Source organism: Paramormyrops kingsleyae, chromosome 8, assembly GCF_048594095.1.
Source record: "Paramormyrops kingsleyae isolate MSU_618 chromosome 8, PKINGS_0.4, whole genome shotgun sequence".
Classification (NCBI taxonomy): domain Eukaryota; kingdom Metazoa; phylum Chordata; class Actinopteri; order Osteoglossiformes; family Mormyridae; genus Paramormyrops; species Paramormyrops kingsleyae.
In genome coordinates this window covers 29090822-29114470 of record NC_132804.1, presented here as the reverse complement: position 1 = coordinate 29114470, position 23649 = coordinate 29090822, and the positions used below count along the sequence as shown (strand labels likewise).

The following is a 23649-nucleotide window of genomic DNA, read 5'->3' as shown; positions in this document are numbered from 1 at the left end:
TACCTAAATCCAGCAGTGACTACAGGCAGTTTGCCGGGAATTATACATTATACAAAAAGGGAGCATTTAGCGCTGTTGCCTCACACCCCCAGGGTTTGAGGACTGATCCCCACCTGTGTGTGTGTGTGTGTGTGTGTGTGTGTGTGTGGGGTGGAGGGTGTACATATTCCCCCCGTATACGATTGTGTGTGTGAGCATGTATTTATCCTGCCATGGTACTGGCATCTTGTCTCGGACCTGTACCCCTGACCAAAGCTGTCCGGGTTAGACTTCCTCCCCCAAATATAAATTCAATGTTTAACAGTTGAAAAGAGGCAAACGCCCATTGCCTGCTCTGTAAATGATCTTCCTATTCCATGATTTCCCTTTCCAGCGGTCCCATATTGGTGTCTTTAGCAAGCTTGTTTAGGTATGTACCTTCCCCCATTCATGTGTTTTTTTTATTATATGGCTTGGTACCATAACACTGTGTAGCTATGCAGGTCAATGGAATGTGCCTGGACAATGTGGACGGCAGTGATCAGCAGGTGCCCTGCTTTGGCGTGTCTGAGGTCTGCACCCGGCTCCCCAACAGGGCATCTCCCACATGCTGGGCAGCCCTGCAAATCCGCTCAGATATTTTTTGCAGATCATGAAATTGTAAGTACTGAAAGTGTCTCTCTCCCGTTTTGCAGCTTCCTTTTCTAATCTTAATTAATTTCTTTATTTCCCCTGCTGGTGGCTGGTTGATTGAGCTATCTTGTTCTATCACGAGGAATTACCCACAATTCTGAGCCGGTACAGAGGAATCAACTTTTTGCTCAAATAAACCCCAAATAAACAAATAAAGGATTTGGAATCATCTTACAGGTGTCCATTACTATATGTGCTTTTACACCTTTAATTACTCAAGCGAATGCACATTCATCAGGGGCATTAACTGTGACGTGGTCATATCACTTCCTGAACTAAATGTTTTAAGGATCCCCAAGGCTCTTAAAATTCTGCCTTAATGGTTTCCAGCTCAAATGAGTTGAGCGCATTAAGCATAGACGCCTTGATTGGGCTGGGAACAAAGGCTTTCCCCCAGCGCAGGATATGCAGAGTGCCTGCGGCCATGCAGATACAGTAACATGCACCCCATCAGCTCGTCTGCAGCATTTGACCAAACCCCAGTGGACCTCTGGCCCACCAAACTGTTGAGTAAATAGGTGGTTTTGCTTGGTCAGTGTAATCAGAGCTGTCCATTTACATTTTGTTCGTTTAGTATATGCTTTTATCCAAAGCAACATACTGTTGCGAAAGCAGAGTCAGACAGTCCCTAGAGCAACTGGGATTAAGGGCCTTGCTGATGGTGAACTCACTTTGCCAACCCTGGGATTTAAACCAGCAGCTTTCTGATCACAGACGCAGTGTTCTAACCCACTGAGCTGCACACCACCCCTAGCCTGGAAGAGGCAGCTCTTGGCTGCCTGCGATCCCCATTGCTGCCTCTTGGTCGTTTCCACTTTAGTGGCTGTCCACATAATTTCTACCCGGGAGGAGAAGCGAAAATACAAAAAATACAAACAGCCCCAAGCATCAAGGCTGCCATGGTACAGACCGGACAGTAATAAATTTCAGCCTTTTCCATGGGCGGATGATATGAAAGAGCTGAAACCCTGTTTCAATTCCCCCGTATTCATCTCTCACTCTATGGCGATGTCAGTCGGCCTGCCGCTGTTCTTTATGGCTAAATGACACTATCTGCAGTCGAAACAGCCTGCTGGCATCTAGATAGAAGCTCAGCTTCGCCCGCGGCAATGATTCAGCTCAGCTGGAGCGGAAAGTCGATGATCCTGTCCCCCTCCTCCCCCCCCCAGCCCCATTGATCTTGACAAATGTTTGGAGTTGCTTTTAAAAACTAATCATTCACTCCTTTACTGTATTGACCTACCAGATGGTCACAACCCTGCCTGGCATTGAACTGAGAAGACTGACTTTCCCACAGTACTTAAATCAGACCCTCCTCGTGAAGAAAGAGAGAGATGAGCCGGCTTCTGGACCATGCTGGCTACTCACGCCGGACATCTGACACGACTCCTGACAGATTCCCTTACTCTAAGCGAGCGAATTTGCCTGTTTGTTCCCACCGAGATGGTAAACAAAGCAGTGCAAAGCTTGTCTAATTGACTCTGCATCTCATTAGCTCACCTAATCAGGTCAACAGCCTGCCCCTGCCCCCACTCTACCCTCAGAGACTCTCTATGGCAGGATTGGACATCAAAGGCATCAAGGAAATGAATGATTACACAATGGAGCGGCTATGGCATTGCACTCTTTCATGGTAGGTTCCCATGCCCTCGTTACACCTGCACCCCCCGCCACGGGCATTGTGTTTGTGGGGCCAAAGCCAGAGCTGCATTTTCTACCTCTGCCTCACGGCTTACGTTGACTTTGTGTCTGCGACTAACACAAATTTAACCCTCTTCTCCTGCAGATTAGAGGCAATAATGCAAAAACACAGTGGATGGATGGAATGTGGGAAAAAAAACTGAATGCGGGCACCAATCTGTGGGCACACCCAGGGTTATTTTGCCTGCCGTGCAGGACTGTCGGAGGGGCATGGATACCCTGGCAGACTCAAGGGGCCCGGCACTTTACAGGGGCCCCCAAATACGACAAAAATATATATGTATCATAATAATAATAATGCGCAGGATACATTATATATCCACGAGAGACCCCCCCCCCCATTATGTCAAGGGGGGCCAGTACTTTTAGCATGGCTGTGTGTCTGTTTGTGAGCAGACTAATTACTTCTTGGTTATCCACACAATAATTAAGATCCTGAAGAGTATTTCAAATATTACGTATTTTGCACTGTTATTCCATTATCACTACTCATTCATTCATTACCTCAGCGGTCTTAAACAGGCCATTTTACCACTGTAGTCGGTTAGATGTGGGTAGATGTAGTGAATCGTGAGAATATGTGTCAAATTCCATTGCTTTTTTTCCCTTTACATCAATATTTCTTTGAAAAATTGACATAAATGAGAGAGTACGACCCGATCTGATGAGAATGGAGGCTGTCAGTTAAACGCCCGCTGACAGGTTGTTCTTGATTAAAATCTCTGCCTTACTAACAGCGTCTTGGGATGCTGCTGGCAGACCCTACATGTATACATCTGGTCTGAATTAAATTATACACCGTCGAGCATCTCCCCTCTTCTCACTCATCCAGAAGACAAACATCTCTGAGAGAGGAAGGCAAATCTCGTGGCTGGTTTTACTGAAAAGGAAACTAAAAAATTGGATGGCTGTGACCACATTGTTGGGTCTGATGCATGGTAGGAAATCGGTGTCCGGTGCCCTTTTCTCAGAATAATCAGTGCGACGTTCAGTCATTCCACAGAAATGACACACTCCCCTGGTGACAGTGATTACAGGGCAAAAAATATCTGCTGGGATTTATTCGACAAGTGTGACTCACTAAGATGGATGTGCGTGTGTGTGTATGTGTGTGTGCGTGTGTGTGCGTGTGTGTGTGTGTGTGTGTGTGTGAGCAAATGATTCAATATAGAGGAGCCATACTTACGCTGCCAATTTAACACAGACATACTAGGCATACCGATCTGCTTTCACGCGGCAATGCACAGGGTTTAGCAATTGGCTTTCATTTATTACAGCACATGCGGTGAATGAAGCATCTTTGCATGTAACACATGGGGATTTTATATAAATAACTGTCTTAGAAAGAAACATCATGTAAATATATTGGCAACCTCTTATCAGTGCATACACTAAAAAAGTGTTTATCAACCCTGTCCTCAGGGACCCCCAGACACTGAGTTGAGAGCTGGGAGGGAGCAAAAATGTGACTATTTGGGGTTCCCGAGGACTGGGTTGATAAACACTGTGCTAAAATACATCATCGCTGTCTGATGAAAACGGTCCATTTTTTGATGACTGTGACTTTTTACTATAGACGGCACCCATTCTCATTTTTGCATTATTCTCTCTTAATGATGTTGCAATGTATCACAACACACCCAAGTAAAGCACCTGGGGGCAACTGTTGTGAAAGGAGCTATATAAAAATAAACAAATTTGCCGACCAGGGGGGAGGGGTCCCCTAGGTAGATTTTGCCAATATTTTTTTTCTTATTAGTCAATATCGATAATTATCTTGATATAATTCAAGTCTTTATTTCTTTACTTCAGGGCACCATTTTTGCTTAAAATTCAGTTAAACAGATTCACGACATGAAAAAGTAAAACTGGAATCTAATTTTAATAAATAAATCATAAAAAAAAACAACAGTATGATGTGTTGCTGAGTTTTTTCTCTTGCCGCCTTGCTGCTTCTTCCAGGAAACGGGTTTGAAATCGCTGGTAGAGTTACCATCCATCACGTAATGAAAAATAAAATGCTGTGTCCTGTTTATAACCAATGTGGGCCTCGATTTGTCCTATTTTCTTCAGATTGAAAGTGGAAATTCTAATTCCTGGTGTTTGTGACTGTAAGCGCTTGCATTCCGTGTGTTCTCCTGGATGGCAGTGTTTCAAGGGGTGAAATAAGTTCATAATATTTTCAGGCACCAGGTTTTGGCAGAGATTACAATACACAGGAGCAGTCTGTTGCGTGTCTGACTTTAAACTACTAAAATTACCACCACACCACCAATGTCTTTTTACGTTGTTTATCCACAATATCTCCAAGATGTTGTGACTGCTGATCTGTCACTTTCTTCATTGTAGTTTCCTCTAAGGAAATGACCTAAACAGTGGCATACGGCGTGCTCCGCTAACTCAATCAACCTTGCCATGTGTCTGTTGGTCATAGGTTGTCCGGGTTTCAAAGACGACCATAAGATCGTTTCAAACTGCATTTGTTTCTCTGTGTACTGCCAAAAGATATGTGCTTTGCTGATAGTTTATTGAAGTTTTTAATTTTCTTATTATGTAAAATTTATATGTTGATATGTATCATTATAATTATAAATTTCACCGACCAGGAAATTTTACCGGAGGGTGATCAGGTTCAGTGATATGGCCCATTTCAGACCAAACCCTGTGTCCCTGCCCAATTCTGTAGCTGAGGACCAATCGTACTACTTAAGATTTATATCCATGATGGTTGTTTACATAAATTTTATATCACAAATTTCAACAACTTAACACTGACTGCTAGCTAAATAGTATCATTGTTGATTAAACATAATTGTATGATTATACATAATGGCTCTTAAAAAGATATCTGCAGCACACAGTGGAACCAAAAATATTAAATAATGAGTAACCAATAGCATCATGGATTGCAGTGATGTCATTAAAGAGTAGACGTGGCCAGGGGCTCTATACTCACCCAAGAGGCTTTTCTAGCCGACTGGCTGGCGACCCCACAATCTCACCCAGGGTGCAGAACATCTGGCCCAGGAAGTCCTGGGAACAGGAGAGGGCCGGGCAGCCATGGGACCGTGGGGTCCGGAAGGAGCGGGGAGACGGGACAGAGGCGCGGTCAGAGCATGGCAGGGTGGCCCACAGCCCGGCGAACGGTAATGAAGATTACAAGAGCAAAGACGTACGTTGAATTCGTGGGGCTTCCGGACGAGAGGCAGGCAGCAGCGGTAACACAACAGAACACGTCATGTGACAGGAAGCACGAGACGTAAATACGGAACGGCAGTCATAGGAGGGCAAGAGAGGCAGAGGAGAGGCTGGCATGTTCCATAGACGATGAGCGTTAGTAAGACAAGACACATTTACAGGAGCTCACACCGCAGGAACACCCCCGTTATGGATGTGTGCAAAGCCGTGATTGCACCCAAATATATTTCTGTTTTCATTTGAAAGTATAATATGAATATGTCTCTTTATCAAAGCTTTGTGCGTTGAAATGTTAGAATACATTGGTGATAGTTTTGGCACATATATAGTCATTTGTCATTTAGCTGTACCTGTGTATGGCATTCGACAAGCTCTGATAAACAGAAAAAAACGCCTGCACTTCCGAACTAAGCTAAATGAGAGATGTGGAGTGAGGCATTTCACAGGATGTGCCTGTGAAATCAGTCTACTAACACAATATTCTAAAAGACATGACTTGATAAAAAAATCCATTACAAACATTCATTACCAAAAGAGGACTTTTTTACCCAAGCACCATGACACTCAATGTTCAGTTTATTAGGTCCACCTGCCTGCTAATGCAAACAGGCTGCTTCTCCGAGCAGCCAATCACGTGGCTGTAACTGAATACATACAGCACAAGACAAGGTCAAGAGATTTACATACCTCTCAACTGAGCATTAGAATGGGTAAGATGCGTGATCAAAGACATTTTGAAATCAGTACAATTGATAGTACCATACATGGTGCCCCAGCATCTCAGAAACAGCCACCTGCCAGGAATTTCCACACACCACAGAGTCCAGAGTTTACAGAGGATGGTGTGATGCACAAAAAACATCCAGTCAATGGCATCTCTGTGGCCGAAGAGACACCTTGTTAATGAGAGAGGTCACAGGAGGATGGCCCGGCTCGTTACAGCTAACAAGAAGGCCACGAGTGTAAAAACAACAACTCTGTACAGCAGTGGTGTGCAGAAAGGCTTCTCTGAACAGATAACTCATCTACCCTTGAAACAGTTCTGGAGGAAAAAGTGGGTTCTACCCAGTAATAGCTAGATGTACCTAATAAAGTGGCCACTGAGTGTATTTCCATTTTGAAATATATTGGGTAAGGTGGCAAATATTGGTTTGCACAGATCCAGACCAGGATCAGCATGCATTTCAAAGGAAAAGCTGCTAATCAGAAGGGTTTCCAGCAGGCAGCCTTTGCAGGCCCAGACTCACATGTTTTGACAGATCCGGACTTTTGGAGTCCACATCGTACCTATAAGGGGAGAGGGAGACACGGCTTCACAAGGCCTGAAAGCTTACCAGGCTTCAAAGGGCTCAAGCCTTCATTTCTTTGCCTAAAGACTAAAGAACATGACGAATGATTCTAAAAGAAAGTCAGTAAGTTGCATGACCAGAGCAATGTGTTTCGTCCATAAATAAAGCATCATCATTAAAAACAATAATTACACCTTTGCAGAAGTACATAGTCAGAACAACACATGAGTAGGCGTCCTCCCATCTTGCCAGTTAGCTTTGATTAGTTTGTTCAGTTGATTGATTTAGCTGTAATACTATTTTTGGGTCACACACCCCCAGAAGAACTTGTCTGCTGTCTATTTGGAGTGCAGCAATATTTAAATAAATGTTAATTGTGCCACAGAAGGCACCAGTCTACTGGAACATGACAGATATGAGCATAGAGTTCACTCCCCTGTCAAGGTCTGATTTATAGCTTCCAAACAAGATGGTTTCTCTGTAGTACATTTTTGCACTCGTCCCTTCAGCATTAGATGAGGTAAATGGACTGTGGTTGAGCATGAATGGGCTGCAGGCTCTTTAAGTGGTTTCCAAACACCACCGACCCTCCAACACACTCAATGGGAGAGAGAAACAGAACTCAGTCAAGGGATTAACTCACAAGTCAAAGCGAAGATTCTGCTTCTCCTCAAAGAAGTAGTCCAGGATATACTTCCTGACGAAGTCGGGGTTCAGTGTGTTGTCAATCACTTCTGTTCTCCCGAACTGAATGGTTTGAAGGGAAAAAAGAGATGAGTCATTAAGAGCATGTGTGTGTGTGTGAGAGAGAGAGAGGATTAGGCCTCATTACAGACTCATAAACTGGCCGGTCATCAAATCGGGAGACTCTGCCGTTTGATGTTGTGTGGGATAACATCCTGTGTTACGGCGCCCAATAAAATGGCGAGAGAGGGAAGCAAAGCAGCCCGCTGGCCCCTCCCCCCTCCAACTCAATGCTTGAACTCAGCCCAGCGGAGGCGGACATGCGGCCGCTTCACAGGCCGGCGGAGCACGAGGGCCCCGGGGCCCGCCTTCTTATTCCAGCTGAGCATCCGCACCCTGCAGGGTCCCACAGGCTGGGTGACACACTCTATCATCGCAACACTACAGAATTAATGGGATTTCTCCTTTAATCGTGTGCACAGGCGGTCCGAGGCCCACAGAGCGCGTGCTGCTTACTCATCCGTCCTCCATTTTGGGAGGACGATGTCATTAGCGCCCCCTTACCTGTGCTAACCATGCAGCACAATGCAGTCAGCAATCCCAACATTCACGCCGCTGGCCAGAGCAGGTCCATGATCTCATCGATGGGACACTCCTATCAGCATGTCAGCCTTTGCTTTTGCACTCGAGTTGATGATTAATTATTCAGCATGAATAACATACGGAGTTCAAAAACAAATGGGTGAATCAAGTCTGGGCTTCCAGACAAAGGGAATACAACTGCTGATCCTGAGAACAGACTCTGAGAAAGACAGGAATCACATGCGCCGCCCCCATGCTAGAACCACAACAAATGTGCTTATTTTACTGGCTTAAGAAGAAGCCAGAGGTGTTCTAATTGTTCTTTGACAAGAAACAAGCTAGCCACTAGATTCAACAGCAACCCTAGGCTGTCAAGATTTTTAATAATCTGTAATAACTGACACTGTTGTTTCTTCTGGGTATTCTTTTCTAATTATGTAATACTTTATGGGCATGAAATGCTTGGTTTTAACTATGCATCCGTTTAATTAAAAAAATTGGGCACAAGGTCTGTGCAAACAAAAATTACACAAAAAAAAAAAGAAAATGTCTGCCCGCTCATGCTTGTTTTTATATGCAGAGACATTCTGTAATTGCATGTGCAGGAAAACAAGGCAGACCTTGTAAAGTTAAATTCAGCTAATTATTTCACACGTAACTGACATTTATTGGGGGTCTTATGCTTTGATGACTCAAAGAAACCAAAAGCGCCAGCCAAAAAAACACTGGTTACAGCCCGAAGGTCAGCTCTGCATCAAGGTGGCCAGACAAACGTTATCCATCATACCATAAAGTCAAACTTAATGAGTTATTGATTTCAACCAACCAAGTCAATTGAAGCAAATTAAATACCCCACTACTTGCAGAGGTCTCCCCAACATACATTTTGACACTATGAACCAATAAAGCACATTTCCTTGGGTTTATGCTCTTGCTGCGAGCATCTTAGGGTCGAGGCAGAGACGCCTACAAAAGGCTGCATTTCTCACTCATTACTCTTCTTCATTCTTTTAAGTACAACGTGGTTTGTCTTCCAGCACTGGTCTTTCTCCGCATTTAAAAGTAATAAAAAACTAAAACGCCATCTTGAGGCACTTCGCGTCGACCCGCTATTCCGTCGCCGTGGCGATGAGCGCGCACAATTACAAATTCGCCGAGACACTGACGCCGAGTCGATTGAAAGATCCCGAGGTGCCCCGCGGAGGGTGGGGGCAGGTTTGATGCTACTCTGTGCTCTGGCCGCTGGACAGCAGACTGGGTACATTAGATTAGGAGTTCATTAGGCAGCGGCGAGCAGTGGGGCAGTATAATGAGGATGCCGCGGAATCCTTGGCTCAGCCTGCACACATGAACAAAAGCCAAAGCCAAGAAAATACCCACCCCAGCCCACCCCAGCTCTACCTGCCAGTGCAAACCGGTAGAGGGTCCTCCGGTGACAGCCGCAGCTCCCTGTCACCGCGTGGCTGCCGCCAAGCGTTCCTGCCCACATGTCACCATAGCGTGGGCTGCAAAAGCAGTCTGGCCAGCCCTCGTCGTTCCCATCTGTTCCACGCCATTTGTTTTTACAGACTGTGACATGCAGATCATCGCCGCTATTTTGAGCCCGTATGGACCACTGATGTACACATATAGCTGCTCGGCGTCTCTTCGGACGCATAGCATTTGGCCTTGAGTCCTACGGCAGCACCAATACCTGACGCGCCAATGTAAATGACTAACGATTGCAGCTGATGAGTTAATCAGGTCATTTTTTTTCCCTCTCTGTATCATTCCCAGAGTTCCCAAGATTGCATGCCTCTTCCTCTCCCACAAATAAACGCATGCCAATCAGAGCTCTGCGCCGCAATGGTGGCACCAGGGTAATGAGAGTGAGTGGGCAGCTGTCAAGCAACGAGTGAACAGAGGGGGAACTCTGCGGCTCCGCCGGTGCTTTCAGGCTGCGAGGATATTGCGTTATCTGGCATTAGGTATCAACAGCAGCACTCGGGAAGCGTAAAAGCTACTCGGCTGGAAATCGACGCCAGCCAGCAGCAGGTTGATGTCTGTGACGAGCAAGACAGAGGAGTCTGATGCCCATGAAGAGCCACGGAATTAGAGGGAGAAGGAAATGTCACACTTCCTGAACTTTGAAAGCAATAACAGGGAACTCAAGACCATATTAAGCCACAGTGTTGTAAACAGTTTCCCTGGGCCCATTAGAAAGGGTTTGCCACTCTCTTTGACTTGAACATTCACTATGCTGATCATTTAAGCAGCACAAATGTGGTATTCATCTAAGAAAAAAAATCAGCATGCTAAGGCTGCTTATCTTTCATCAGATGCTTGCTAGTTCAAATCCCAGTGTTGGCAGAGTGATGTCAGCATTGTGTCCCTGAGCAAGGCTCTTAACCCCCAATTACTCCATAAAGTGTCTGATCCTGCTTTCCGAAAAAACATACATTACTTTGGATGAAAGCATCTGCTAAATAAATAAAATGTAAACCCAGCACATTGTTTACTGCACGAACAGCTACTTTCATTCACCATACTTTTGATATCATGTGATTTAGCTGCTGAAGGGCACTCGTACCACACGTGACTTCCTGTCTGCGATCAATTTCAAAAATGTATTATAAAGGCAATTGATGAGATATCTTCATCAGATTTGTTCTATGTACTCAGTGGTTATCAAAGTTTTTAATCACATTGCAAACAAAGGTAGGGGACATCACTAATCTAAAGCAGAGGATCACTGATGCCATTGCCACAGCGAATGCTACAGCGAACTTGGCAAGAAATCCAGTACCGTCTTGATGTGCTTCATGCAACTATCCATCCATCCATCCATCCATCCATCCATCATCTTCCGCTGGATCAGAGGTCTATATGGTGCCCATGTAGAGGTGAATTAAATGAGGCAAAAAAAACTTAAATACATACGTCTCATTTTGTAATAATTTCCACATATGTGTCTTTTCATTTGCCTTTGTAATAAATTTTTCAAATTGTAAAGAGACTTTATGGACACCCTGTATATCCTGAGTCATTCTCATGACTGTTGTGAGTCTTACGTTGCACAAAAACCAGGGCATGGGTCTTTAAGGGGCTCATGGTGAAGATCACGCACTCTCTCACTCATTGGAGAATGTGCAGTGATTCAAGGAGGACAATCTCAACCAGGGCTGGTCAACCAATTATGCAACACAGGCAGCTGGCTAGGACACCGTCTTGTGAGGGGGCGCCACAACTCCCCGGCAAGCACCAGCACCTCCTCTGACACTGTCAGGACAAAGTGATAGTGCTGGAGTTTGCCACAGAGCGGGGAGGAGGGGCTGCCAGCGGTAAAGCTTGCCTAGGGCCCCCCAACATGGGCTGTGCCCAGCACTGATCACAATGACGGCGAGGCACTAAAATCCATCAAACTGAAATTTAACTCAGGTTGGGAGGGGGGGTTGAGATGATAGGATGCTGATATATATGGAGTTTTATCAGAGGCAAGAAAAGCATTTTAGGATGGCTAGGATTAATATCGTACATCTGTACAATCTGCCTTACATTGTACACGGAACACAATAAACTCCTCGGTAATCTCTGCAGTGGGAGACCAAGAAATATAAGCAAACATAAAGAAAAAAAAACCTCTGTAAGCCAGTGCAGACGAATTCCCAAGATACTAACTGAATTACTGGTGCTTTTTGAGTTGCATACTGACCTTATATCTAAAAAAGAGCAGGAAAGTTCAAGAAAGGAAGGAGCATGGGAGGGGGCAATTTTATCAACAGTGCATAGTATGACTCCTCTTGCGACCTGATTTCGTCACATAGACTGGATTAGGTGGAGAAACCCTGGGCCCTTGTTCAATAAGGATGGGTTTGACTGGTGCCACATGAATCGAAACGGCCAGTCTGCCCTGCATCTGTAGGACCGTGGAGCTCCCATTGGCAGGGGTGACACTGGGGACCCCCAGGAGACCTGGCAGTGTGGGGGGTGTGATGTGGGGGGGCAGCATTTAGCTTGAGAGTCTGTGCTGAAAGCAATGCCGCTAGACTCGAGAAGGGCAGAGATCATCCTCTTCAAAGGGTTTTCACTGGCTTTTAGTGACTAGATGATTCATAGCAGTTTGTGTTTAAATGCAAAGCTCACCTCTCTCCACTGCTTAGACTCCACCCCCTGGGTGTACAGGACGCACACTGGAGAGAAGAGGAGAGGGACAAGTTAAATGCCACCGCTTCACCAGCAGAACCTCTCAGACAGTACGGATATACCCATACAGGTAACATTCTAACACTAATGGAAGCAAATAATCACTGCAATCAATGATTTTTTGGATAGAGGATGACAGAGAATACAGGTGCCCGGGAACAATTCAACTGTAACATTTTTGGAGCTTGCAGAAAGATCGCAGAAACTCGCAAACAACCAAAGAAAACACTGAAAATAATTTGGATCACATAACATCACACAATACACAAATATTAGTGACACATAAAATTTGTCAATGTACTGTAAGTGCATACTATATCTTTAATATTAAAATCTTGGCTTGGGTACATCCTGCATTTTTGTCGGCAACCAGCCTCACTCACGTGTTAACCGTGTTTGTGACCGTGGAATCTCGCCTTTCTCGCAGTAACTTTTAAAGTTATGAATGTCGTTAGTTTTGCATTTTTAATAATGAGCCTAATAAGTAGTATTCCCAGTGCGTAAAGTAGTAAAACAAAGCGAAAAGCAGAAAATCAAAGTGTACAATACAGTGCTGTTTCTTTAGCAGCTGATAATAAATAGACTTTTCATGTTATCGTTCAGGCTAGAAGACTGTTATGGGTAGCGGTTAGGGGTGCCTTCATTTATAATGAAAGTATTATTTGCGGATTGTCACATTTGCAGGGATCTTCCGCCCTTAACTCTCACTAATGTGAAAGGGTTTCTGTATTGCTAATGATGAAAATAATACAAACCAGAGGACGAAACCTCACGGTTTGCCATGAGAGTGTGATGCGTGTTTCATAGGACGGCAGTAGCAGACGACTACCGAGATAAACCTGCCAACGAAATGCACTCGTTGTGAGGATGTTTCCAAAAAGTGGCAATAAAGTTATTGTGATCTTGCAGTGGGTAAAAATATAAAATCATATCTTTTCTTTTTTAAATTTATTTAATAATAGCACATTGTACATTGACCCGGGTGATAAGATTAGCTTTCATCGTTTGCTAAGCCTTTACCTGGCAACCGAACTTCTTATTGTTACGTGAAACTGTTAGCATCTGATGCACAAATGAGCGTAACATGATGTAATTATATATTAAGTTCAGTACACCGCCATGCACGGAAATTCTGGCGGGAAAACTTGTAAGCGCAGTAATCCAGTACTTACATGGGTCCGATTTCGAGAAGGTGTCTTTGTCTAAAAGGTTCCTGCAGAGAAGGAAAAATAACATTAAATGATCAGTGTTTAGCAGTTAGATTTTGCGTGTGAATTTGTGAATGGAAATTAAAACAAATATTAAGATGATTAAGACAAAATAAAACTGTAACTGATAAGGAAATCAGCTGCATATACAGGGAGTAGATAAAATAAAAACACTACATAGAAAAATGACTTTTAATGTGAAGTACCTAAATCCTAATTAGAAACTGAGCTGCAAAGGGGACTTTTGAATGCCAATTAGCAGTAAGTCTCACCTATAAAATCGGTGCAACAATCAGTATTGTAACAGGGAACTTTTCAAAGGAAAGGCTTCCAAAGTGTCCAAAAAATTGCCAGAACTGCAGGAATAAAATGTTTTTTAAAAAAAACTGTAAATTATTGGTCTAAAAATTATGATAGCAAACTGAGACAGAATTCAATAGCAAAGAGAAACAGTGGTGGCAAGTGGGAGCTTGTTGACAGGGACAGATGGACATGTAACAGGATAATCACAGTACAGCCTCAAAAATGACCATAGAACTGAATCAGCACCTCTGAAGCAGAGTATCAACAAAAACTGAACATTGTGAGCATCTTAAAGCTGTAATTTATGGCAGGGCAGCTATTCGGAAACCACATATATCCAAGGCCAATGCACAAGGATACCTGGAGAAGAGAGCAGAAAACCTGGACCTATGAGCAATGGAAAAAAGTAATATGATCTGAGGGGTCATCTTTCACTCTTTTTTTCTACATTAGGTTGTATTTATGCGCAAAATTCTACCCAAAATGCACCTTGGTATGGGCAGCTATCTTGTGGAAATCACTCAGTCTAGTGTTTGCTCTGCATTGTCAGATAACGGCCAAGATTCGTGCGGCCATTTTACTACACAATGTACTTGCTAAGGTGCAAACCATAGAGTAACTTCCAATTGCATTAACGTCCCAGGTCCATAGTAAATAATATGCACTGATCTAGAGATACCTGAAAGTGGACGTCGTAGGACGTTAGTGGGTGTATCTCGTAGTGTAACAGCTGCAGGAGAACAGACAGCACTGCCAGCCTTATAATGACTCACAGTCCATATCTAACTTGTAATACAGTATGCATACAGAAAGGTATACTGTATATGATGGACAGCCACAATAACCGAATATGATGCAGATACAGTACCTGTACAGTACAAAATATTTCATTATATAAAAAGAAACTTACTGTACTATACAATAAAACATTTTGTTGCGGCTTCAGGCGCCATCGTCTTTCTCAGCTCCCTTTGTTTGTTACCACGCACATCTTTTGCAAGAGTATTTTTCAATTCTCTTGGTATTTCGATAAACACCTTCATGAAGTCAAACACCTTCCATGTCCTCCCATGGCACCAGATCTACCCAATGGACCTTTATGGGAAGTTCTGGAGAGCAGGAGAAAGTAGATTTCCACCTCCTTCATCCCCCAAAGACCTGGAGGCTTTTGTCCTTGAGGAATGCTCCTCTACCTCACTACACACAGTGCAGAACTTATATGGCAGCGTTCTGAGAAGAAGTGAAGCTGGAGACAAAGGGTGGCCTGACTCCTTGTTGGGTTCTTGTTATTAATATGTTGATGGGTATTTCCATTATTTTGTCCACCCCCAGAAGAATGAAATTCATCATCTAGTGTCAGAACTATTTATCTGCATGCCACAAATTGGCATGATCCAAGCTGAATTATAACATACTGAATGTCCTCCCATCAAAATTTTTGTCCAGTTCCATTTGTTTGTTATTTTTAACCTCACAAGTGCCTCCTTCTCAACAGACAAGGTCCATGCCGACTCGGAAGTGGAGAAGAGAAGCACACACCTCCTCTAATGTGTGAACCATCAGCCATCCACGCCTTTGCTCTACAGGCTTGGATGTCACTGCAATTCACATTGACAAGGCAGGAGGACCGAGCTATCTAAGCAATCTGAGGAAACGTGAGTTGTGTCACATCATCTGAGAGTGGCATATTGGTGACCAAACCCTTTGCTTTGACCATTGAATGTTAACTGAGGATCTGATAGGATGGATGTGTGTGGGTGGATTATTGTAGACCTGGGGGATGTTATCAGCACTATGTTGTGGATAACATGTTGGATCTTAGCGCCTGAACATCTAGACCAGTAACCTAGTTAATGCTGATATAGGTAAGCTGATGGGTCCCTAGATGTTCTCAGGCCTCCAGGATGTTAATCATCTCCACTAGCAGAAAGGAAGATGCCCCAGTTCTTGAAGGAAACAGTAAAAGGAAGGGAGTGACTCACTGCAGGCATCGAAGGACCCATGGCATCATTTTTATACCGACTGGGTGTCAGCACATCACTTGCCCTGATTTGAGTGAGCCGGACTGGAGCAACCTTAGCAAATTCCAGGAATGATGACCTGAAGGGTCACACCGTGCACACTGGAACACGTAAGCTTTCTATTTTCCTACAGGCAGAGTGACCCCAGATGACTGACATGGTTCTTTGTACCACTGCTGTCCAGAGGAGAAAAAAAATCTATTCAGTGCAGTGATTATTGGGTAAAACGTCACTGTATCTTCTGTGTTCAACACTGTGGAACATCACGAGATTTGACAGACAGAGCACTCAGACAGACCTAGAAAAGGGGTATCAGGTGTGATTAGTAATGTAGCCCAAAATTAAGATCTTAACTCCGCCAGAGTATCAGCGACAAGAGTGTACGGTGTGATGTGAAGAAACAATGTTAGCCTGATTACAGCTTTTTATATAGCTATTTATACTTCCAGTCATAAATTCTGGATAATTTAGTCCCTGTTGGAGGGATTCGGCACATACTTGTCCCACTCCTGTGTTCCCACTGCCTGCGAATCAGTCTTTGAAGTTCAAATCCTCTGTCGATTGCCCTCGATTTGGGAAAAATCTGTGAGACGCCACCCCAAATCTGCCCTACTCACACCACAGTTAATTAACACCTATGGTAACACACGTAGCTTGCTGGCTCCTGTTCTCATCACAGTCTTACATTTTCATGTTACACAATTTACATTTCAGAACCGATGAGAAACTATCCATAAACGTGTACATAATTTCAAGCACTGATCAAATGCCAACAATGACTATATGTGTAAACCGATTTTTTTTTTCAGCTGCAACTATTAAGATGTTTTTCATCATATATGAAAGGCACAGTTTTAAAATTAGCAATAATAATCCTGTCAAGGATATTTGGACATTATAATATAATTATCACTGAGTTAACAGACAAGTAGGCTACGGAACATTACTTGCAAAGGTAACATAAATGACCGTGACTGATTAGAGTGATGAATTGCATGCTTGCCTTTGTAAAGATTATCAAAGTTATGCTTGTTAATTTATTCTTTAAAGCTCTGAATTTAATTATTAGATAGACATCACCCATACATGGTTAGTAAATGAACACAATTGCTCTCCTGTGTTTATTTGCTAATTTTTAATTACTTGCATTAGTGCTGTAGAACTTGAAAAACTGTTTTTGTGGTTTTTATTAATACTGCAATTATTTAGCAGCCTTTTATCCAGAGTGACTTACAATTCAGAAAGCAGGGTCAGTCAATCTTTAACATGGGGTTAAGGACCATGCTCAAGGACCCACCAGTGACAGCATTCAACTGAGTTTGGGGTTTGAACCAACAACCTCCCGATCACAAGGACAGCACCCTAACCCACCGAGTCACACACTGCCTCTCACTACGGATAGTACCTGTCAAAAGTTTGGATATGCCAAGCCGCCTACAAAGGAGAGTGATAGTGTCGCATCACATGACCTGGCCACCTGACCTAAACGCTGTATAAATGGTTTTGGAAGTTAACAGTGAGTGCTCAGCAGACACGTGGGATCTCCTTCAGGACAGTTGAAAAAGCTTCCCAGGAAGCCATGTCATGGAATTGGTGTAGAGGAGAAAGTAGGGTCAGCCAGTCCCCAGAGAAAATGGGGTTATGGGCCTTACTAAAGGGCCCGATAATGAGATCACTTTGCCAACCATGGGATTTGAACCAGCAACCTTCCAAGTACCAACCCACAGAGCTGCCCTCCCCCAACAATTTTTTAAATACTTTTTTAATCAGTACATAATTCCATATATATTATTTTATAGTTTTTATGTCGTAATTCTAAACTGTGGAGAATAATACAAATTAACCTTTCTATGGGTAGGTGTGTCCAGACTTTTGACTGATACTGTATATGAGTAATAAATGATGGATTAATTTGTCTGTCTATCATGGGCAACTTACGACTCACAGTCAGGTTCGTGTCCCAGGAAGGAGTGACATGGGCCAGGGTGGAGTATACCTGGGGGTGTCTGGATTCACACCCCCCTGCAGTAACACAATAAGGGCAATTTAGATTCACCAGCTCCACTGAATGCCTTTGGATTATTGAAACAGCCAGAGTACTTGTGAGAAAACCACAAAAATGTGACCAAGACCATGCAAATTTAGTGGGCAAAAGACTGGAAATGCTACCAAAAGTTAATTAAATCTTTTTATGTTATTCAGAATAATTCCTTTATTTCTTTCTGAAGCTTGACGTCTTGCACCGGAGTTTAATGGCAGCTATTCAGAAACCGGGATGAACTGGAGGTGGGATAAATATAGAAGGAAGCGGAACAGCGGAAAGCACCACATTTCAGCCTAATTATCGCTCGAAATCTGCATTTTCTCTGTCTGCTAATGAAGGGTTTGGCAAATGGGCCCCCGCTTCGGCTTCGATGGAGCCACCCATCGTCAGCCCATCTACACCCCCGGCCCAGTGCTGTGGTCACTCTCCCGTTAACATGACAGTTCGCCATGGAAACCCGAGCTTCTAAGACGTACACATACCATGTGATAATTATCGAGACCATAGTGTCTTAGGCATGGGGCTGGAAAATTAAAGCATATTGAAGATACAGGACACCATGAGAGCACTTTTCAGCTGATGCAAATTATCTGTCCACAATACCTTACATAAGTCAAATTTTATGTTGGATTTTTAAGTTGGGTTTACCATTCAATACAATTCAAGACACCTTATAGCAAAAAACACATAAGGCAAAAATATAATGGTGATATGTACTAAAGAACAGGGGTGAGTTTCCCGAAGCCTTCTTAACGCTACGTCGTTCGTTAGTTCTATCTTTTAACACAGAACTTAAGAACGACGTAGCGTTAAGAACGCTTCGGGAAACTCACCCCAGATTGATTAAATGAAAAGAGAGCGTGTAAATTTACTGACAGGCATATTACACCATTTGCATCAGCGCTTCCGTAATCTCTGTATCTGGATATTTCTTGCATAAGTCCAGATTAATTTAAGTTGGTTTTACTTAAGTCAGGGGTGACCAACCTTATCTACAAAAGGCTGGTGTGTGTGCTGGTTTTTGGGATAGCTTTTAGGTCAACTGTTCAAACCCAGGTATGAAGACTTCAGCCAATTAGTCTTCTAATAAGTAATCTAATTAGGGAGTTGCTGTCACGCCCAGCTCGCCCGCTTCCCCGATCCTGCTTTTCCGCACCTCATTCGCTCGCCCGTCCGACGGAGAAAAGCCGCATACACAACGGCCCTTTCTGGACAAAAGTCAAAAGCTGCTTATAAGCCATTATTTTCTGATAATCGCCATATCAGAAGAGCGGTCAGAAGATAGTTGGATGGAGAATTAATAAACGAAGTCAATATTACAAAGACACGATTTTCCTGTCTATAGTATGAAAAGCTGAAGTTATGAAAAACTTTTTCCAAAAAACCTGAGCAGTGGAGGAAGATACTAATATTCAGAACTCATATTTGCTGCTTCATAAATAAATTAAAACCTTTTTCCCCAGACAAAACACAGAAAAAGGCTAAGCCATGACAGGAATGCTGATATTTCTAGAACTCCTCCGCATAAATTGGAATGTGTCACTACTTTCGTCTGTACTGCGGTTACAGGTTTCTGTGACCCTCCCCGGCGCCCGCCCCCACCCTTGCCTGTACCCCCCCCCCCCCAGTGTCAAACAGCTCTCTCCAGTTTAATACCCCCCAGCGCTTAATCGATGCCTTGGGATGCCTTCATTTGTCTGTATGCTCAGCACTGACGTTCACTGCAATGGACCTTTGAGAAGAGCCTCAGAAACAGCCCATCAAGCCGATCTGTGAGTCGCCTCGATCCCTGTATGATAATGAGTTTATAGTAGGAAAACACGGTCAAGTCAAAATCATTCAAGTCGTGGATACAATGAACAGGAAATTACCTAAAATATCAGATGATTATATTTGTTTCTGCTTCTTCTTTTAATCACACTCCCTTGTTTCTGGAAGGACGACCTGATGAATCCAAGTCGTTGTTTTAAGTTTCTCAAAGTCTGACTGTGAGAGCCTTTGGTTTTGAATGGTCTTCATGCAGCAAGGATGAATGGGATTGATCCCTGTGTCATGTGGAATTCCATCCAGGGACTCCGAGTTCCTCCTAGAGTCCAAAGGCTAACCGGGGTCTCTAAATTACCCATAGAGTGACTGTTGTGTTTATGTGCCCTGTGGTGGACTGGCATCCTGCCCATGTTGAATCCCAGCACTGCAGCCCCCCCCCACCCTCCCTGCTGTGACCCTGACCAGGATAAGTGGGCAGCAGATGGATGGATCTGATTCTTCATCCAGTATTTCCCCAGTTAGAAATGAGTTCTTTTTACCGCATTATTCCTCACAAAAAGGAACTGAACTGAACATGAGGACCGAACTGTGTAATGGTCCCTATGGCTACAGGTCGATGTTTGATCTCGTCCCATCAGGGCCCATCACTCAGATGTCACCAGACGAAGGGGTTTACCAACGACAGGTCTATTTGATGCCGAGAGATGTAAGAAGACTTCTGCTCAATTCCCCACATGCATCTGACCCAGTCATAAATAATGCGTTGCCACAGCGTAGAACGGGCCTGTAAATCGGGACTCTCGGCAATGACAAGCGTGTCGAATCGCTCTTAATTATAAACGGCAGCAGGGCCTGTCCAGAGCCCTGCGGTACGGCTGTCGAGTTGTTGGGAGTGAGAGACACAGCGGAGAGCAGAGGGACGGAGTGGCAGAGAAAATATGAGAGGCGGAGGTGTAGATATACTCTCATCAGTGCCACGCTCTCATCTTCATGCAGAATGATACACAGATTTATTTGCCCTTTCTGACGACATTTAGCCCAAAATCAATCTAAAAACGAGGTCCAAAATAAACAGGGACGGAAAGGAGGAGAGGAAGGCAGAGAGGAAGTGGAGATCTGATCCAGCGCTAACCGGCACACAGTCGCGTACGCCCACCCCTCCATAGGGTGTCACAGAGCAGAGCTGGACTCTTCCCATCAGCCACCCAGTTGCAGACACGGCGGCCATTTTGGCCCCGGGGATCCAAAGCCACACAGTCGCTCAGTGGGGGTGCAGTCCCATACATTAGCCGCTGTGACTCTGCCCTCTGGAACGGCAGCCACGGCCGTTAACCCCCAGCCGCTGCCATTAAATTTAGATTACAGACCCCATCAGTCGGTATAAACCCTTTCACATCTGAGCAGTATCCTGTCAAGCCATTAATCAGCCACTGACACAAAGTGCTGGACAGAAGGCAGCTCCTGGAAAGATCTACGAAGGGTAACTCCTTCCCAGCAGAGGAACAGACAGAGAAAATACTGTAGCCGGCCCAAATTCACAAGTGCAATTTAATCATTTTGGCCTTGAGCACCTCCAGCAAAAAGGAGCATAGCGTTTTATTTATTGCACACGTTTATCTAAAGCGGCGCATGTTTTTCAAGAAAGCAAAATCAGGTCCCTGAAACAGATGAGGGCTAACAGCCTTGTTGAAGGGGCCCAACAGTGAAATTATGCAGTGGGCCCTCAGATTTGAACCAGCAACCTTCTGATCACAGGAACAATGTCCTGAACCACACAACACCCCCTAGCATGATTGCTAATACACGATACATAAACAAAGCTCATTACACAGCTAAAACTCTATTAATCTATTAATAATGAGCATTACACCACATATGAAAATATGATCCCTTGCAGACTGACTGAAATACGGTACACAGTCGAGCGAGAGAATCAATAATCATTTAAAATGTACCTCTCCCAGAAATAACTGAAAAACTCGCTTCATTTGGAATTCTGCCTCAACCAAAATGTATTGAAACCTGACCCCATACATCCCACCCCCCCCCCCCCCCCGCACACACACCCTCAGCTCCCTTCTTGCTGTTATCATTGTTTATTCATTTGGCAGGTGTATGTATTCAGAGCATAGGTGAGTATGTGCAAAGGAACAGAATTGAACATTCTCTGAAGGGAGACGACAAGGGGTGTTGAGCAGTTCAGGCACTGGGGGGGGTCTGGGTAGGCCTCTGAGAGGAGATGCAGGGCCCCCGCTCACACTGATGACAAGGCCCATTTCCAGTTACGAAGGGGTAGAGGATCAACAAAGCAGAGGTCCGGACTCTACCCAGCGCGGTTCTGAGCGAGGAGACGCCCCTGCAGCCCAACAAATCATCTCAGGTTTGGGCCACTACCTGCATCCGTCAATGTTTATGCTGAAAACATCACGCTCTGTCACATAACACATGTCCCCCCTGTATCACTGCTCACATTTTCCAGCGGAAACACCACAGATACTCCAAGGCTCCTCTGACAGCGACGAGAAGGTGCTAGGAGACACACAGATGCCTTCCCTCAGAACAATGGGAATTATTTTATTCAGAGCTACACTCCTCTGCAAATCTGGGATAAAAATACAACTCCTGCCTGAGCCAAAGCCCCAAACATCAGGTAAGTGAGTTATTTATGAAACAGCTCTGGCAATGGGAGCTGAGACTAAGAGGTAGAGTGATCATAAACAAGCTGCCCCACCCACTAACCCTAACCCACTATCCCTAAGCCTAACCCTAACCCTAACCCTAACTGTATCCCTTATGAAAACCCAGAGATGGGACATTTAAGACATTCAAATGGCTAAGGTACCTGTGGGGTAGGAAGAGGCCCAAAGGAGGACGGAAACTGGTTCATGTCCCTTAAAGGACAGCGATGTCCACAATCGCCAACAAAGGACTGCAGATTCTCCCTCAGCTACGCCTCAGTGACGAGTCAGGCATCTGAAATGACTGGCTTCTCTTGAAGTTCATGGTCCTTTTAAAACTTTGAGACTTGAAAGCACTCTTTGGAGACAGACAGAACACGAGGATAACAAGTTCCTCTGAGATGCTTTTTATATAAGCAGCTCTAATAGGGTCCTGCTAAGTAGGCGGTGCCCACCTGCCATACTTAGCACCAAGCCGGCGCTGTGGATCTGAGAAAGTTTGCCCGTACCTTGAGATAATTGGCGACTTGTTAGGAGTATTACAGGAATTCCTGCTTTCTTTGCAGCTTCTGGAAGGAGAAGCTAGTGTCCTTCGATCCATCTAATCTGCCAGTTTGGAGCCACTCACGTGATACGCTACTGATTATTTTAAAGGATGGGCTGGGAATGGATCTGCATGCTGTTACCATGGCGTTACACAGGAAATGCGCATCTGCGCAGACAGCTAAATTAGTGCCGGGGCTGAGCTTCGAGGACTGATGGTCTGAAGGAACAGTACCATAATACGTAATCGCCACAGTATTCATGTGAATGTGACGCTTATCGATCCATGCTGAAGAATAAAAGTACAAGACCCCAGCCTGGGAACTTGGTAAAAGCTCTTTCCAAAGTCTTCACACTTAAGCAGCTACGTTTGGGCATCTTTGCTGCATGAGTGTGGGACGCCAGGTCAAAGGTCCTACCCTTGAGTCACATGTTACGTAGACATAGAAATAAAGTGGAATACATTTACGTTTTTTCACTTCCTAGTTGTTTAGTGGATGCCCTGATATAAAGCCATGTACAGTCTGCCCACATCTTACGTGGCTTTTGAATGTGAGATCTCGAACTATCAAAGGTTTAGTTAGACCTGGTTTTGTTAGATCTGTGCATAATGCTTTTACATTACTAAAGGATTCAGTAGTGGGAAAAAAATGTTTAGTGTACTATAATGTGCTTTGATAGGTTTATACTGTATTGCTTAGGGAAAAAACATGGTACAGTACAGTACATGGCCAGTAATTTTTCCCTAAACATCATAACAACTACCGTACTGTTTTT

The 23649-nt window shown here is 44.2% G+C and overlaps 1 protein-coding gene across 2 annotated transcripts in view; it reads right to left on the bottom strand.

Annotated features, from left to right (window-relative positions):
- LOC111856198 (copine-8) overlaps positions 1–23649 on the bottom strand; it is a 93165-nt gene that overhangs the window by 58566 nt on the left and 10950 nt on the right. Inside the window, exons 2-7 of one of the 2 annotated variants that reach the window (XM_023835951.2) lie at positions 13481–13521; positions 12249–12295; positions 7504–7607; positions 6819–6858; positions 5550–5564; positions 5330–5406 (exon numbers count right to left, since the gene is read on the bottom strand). In XM_023835951.2, coding sequence (XP_023691719.1) covers positions 5330–5406; positions 5550–5564; positions 6819–6858; positions 7504–7607; positions 12249–12295; positions 13481–13521 — 324 coding nt within the window. The remainder of the gene's footprint in view (positions 1–5329; positions 5407–5549; positions 5565–6818; positions 6859–7503; positions 7608–12248; positions 12296–13480; positions 13522–23649) is intronic. The other variant, XM_023835952.2, reaches the window with a different exon arrangement.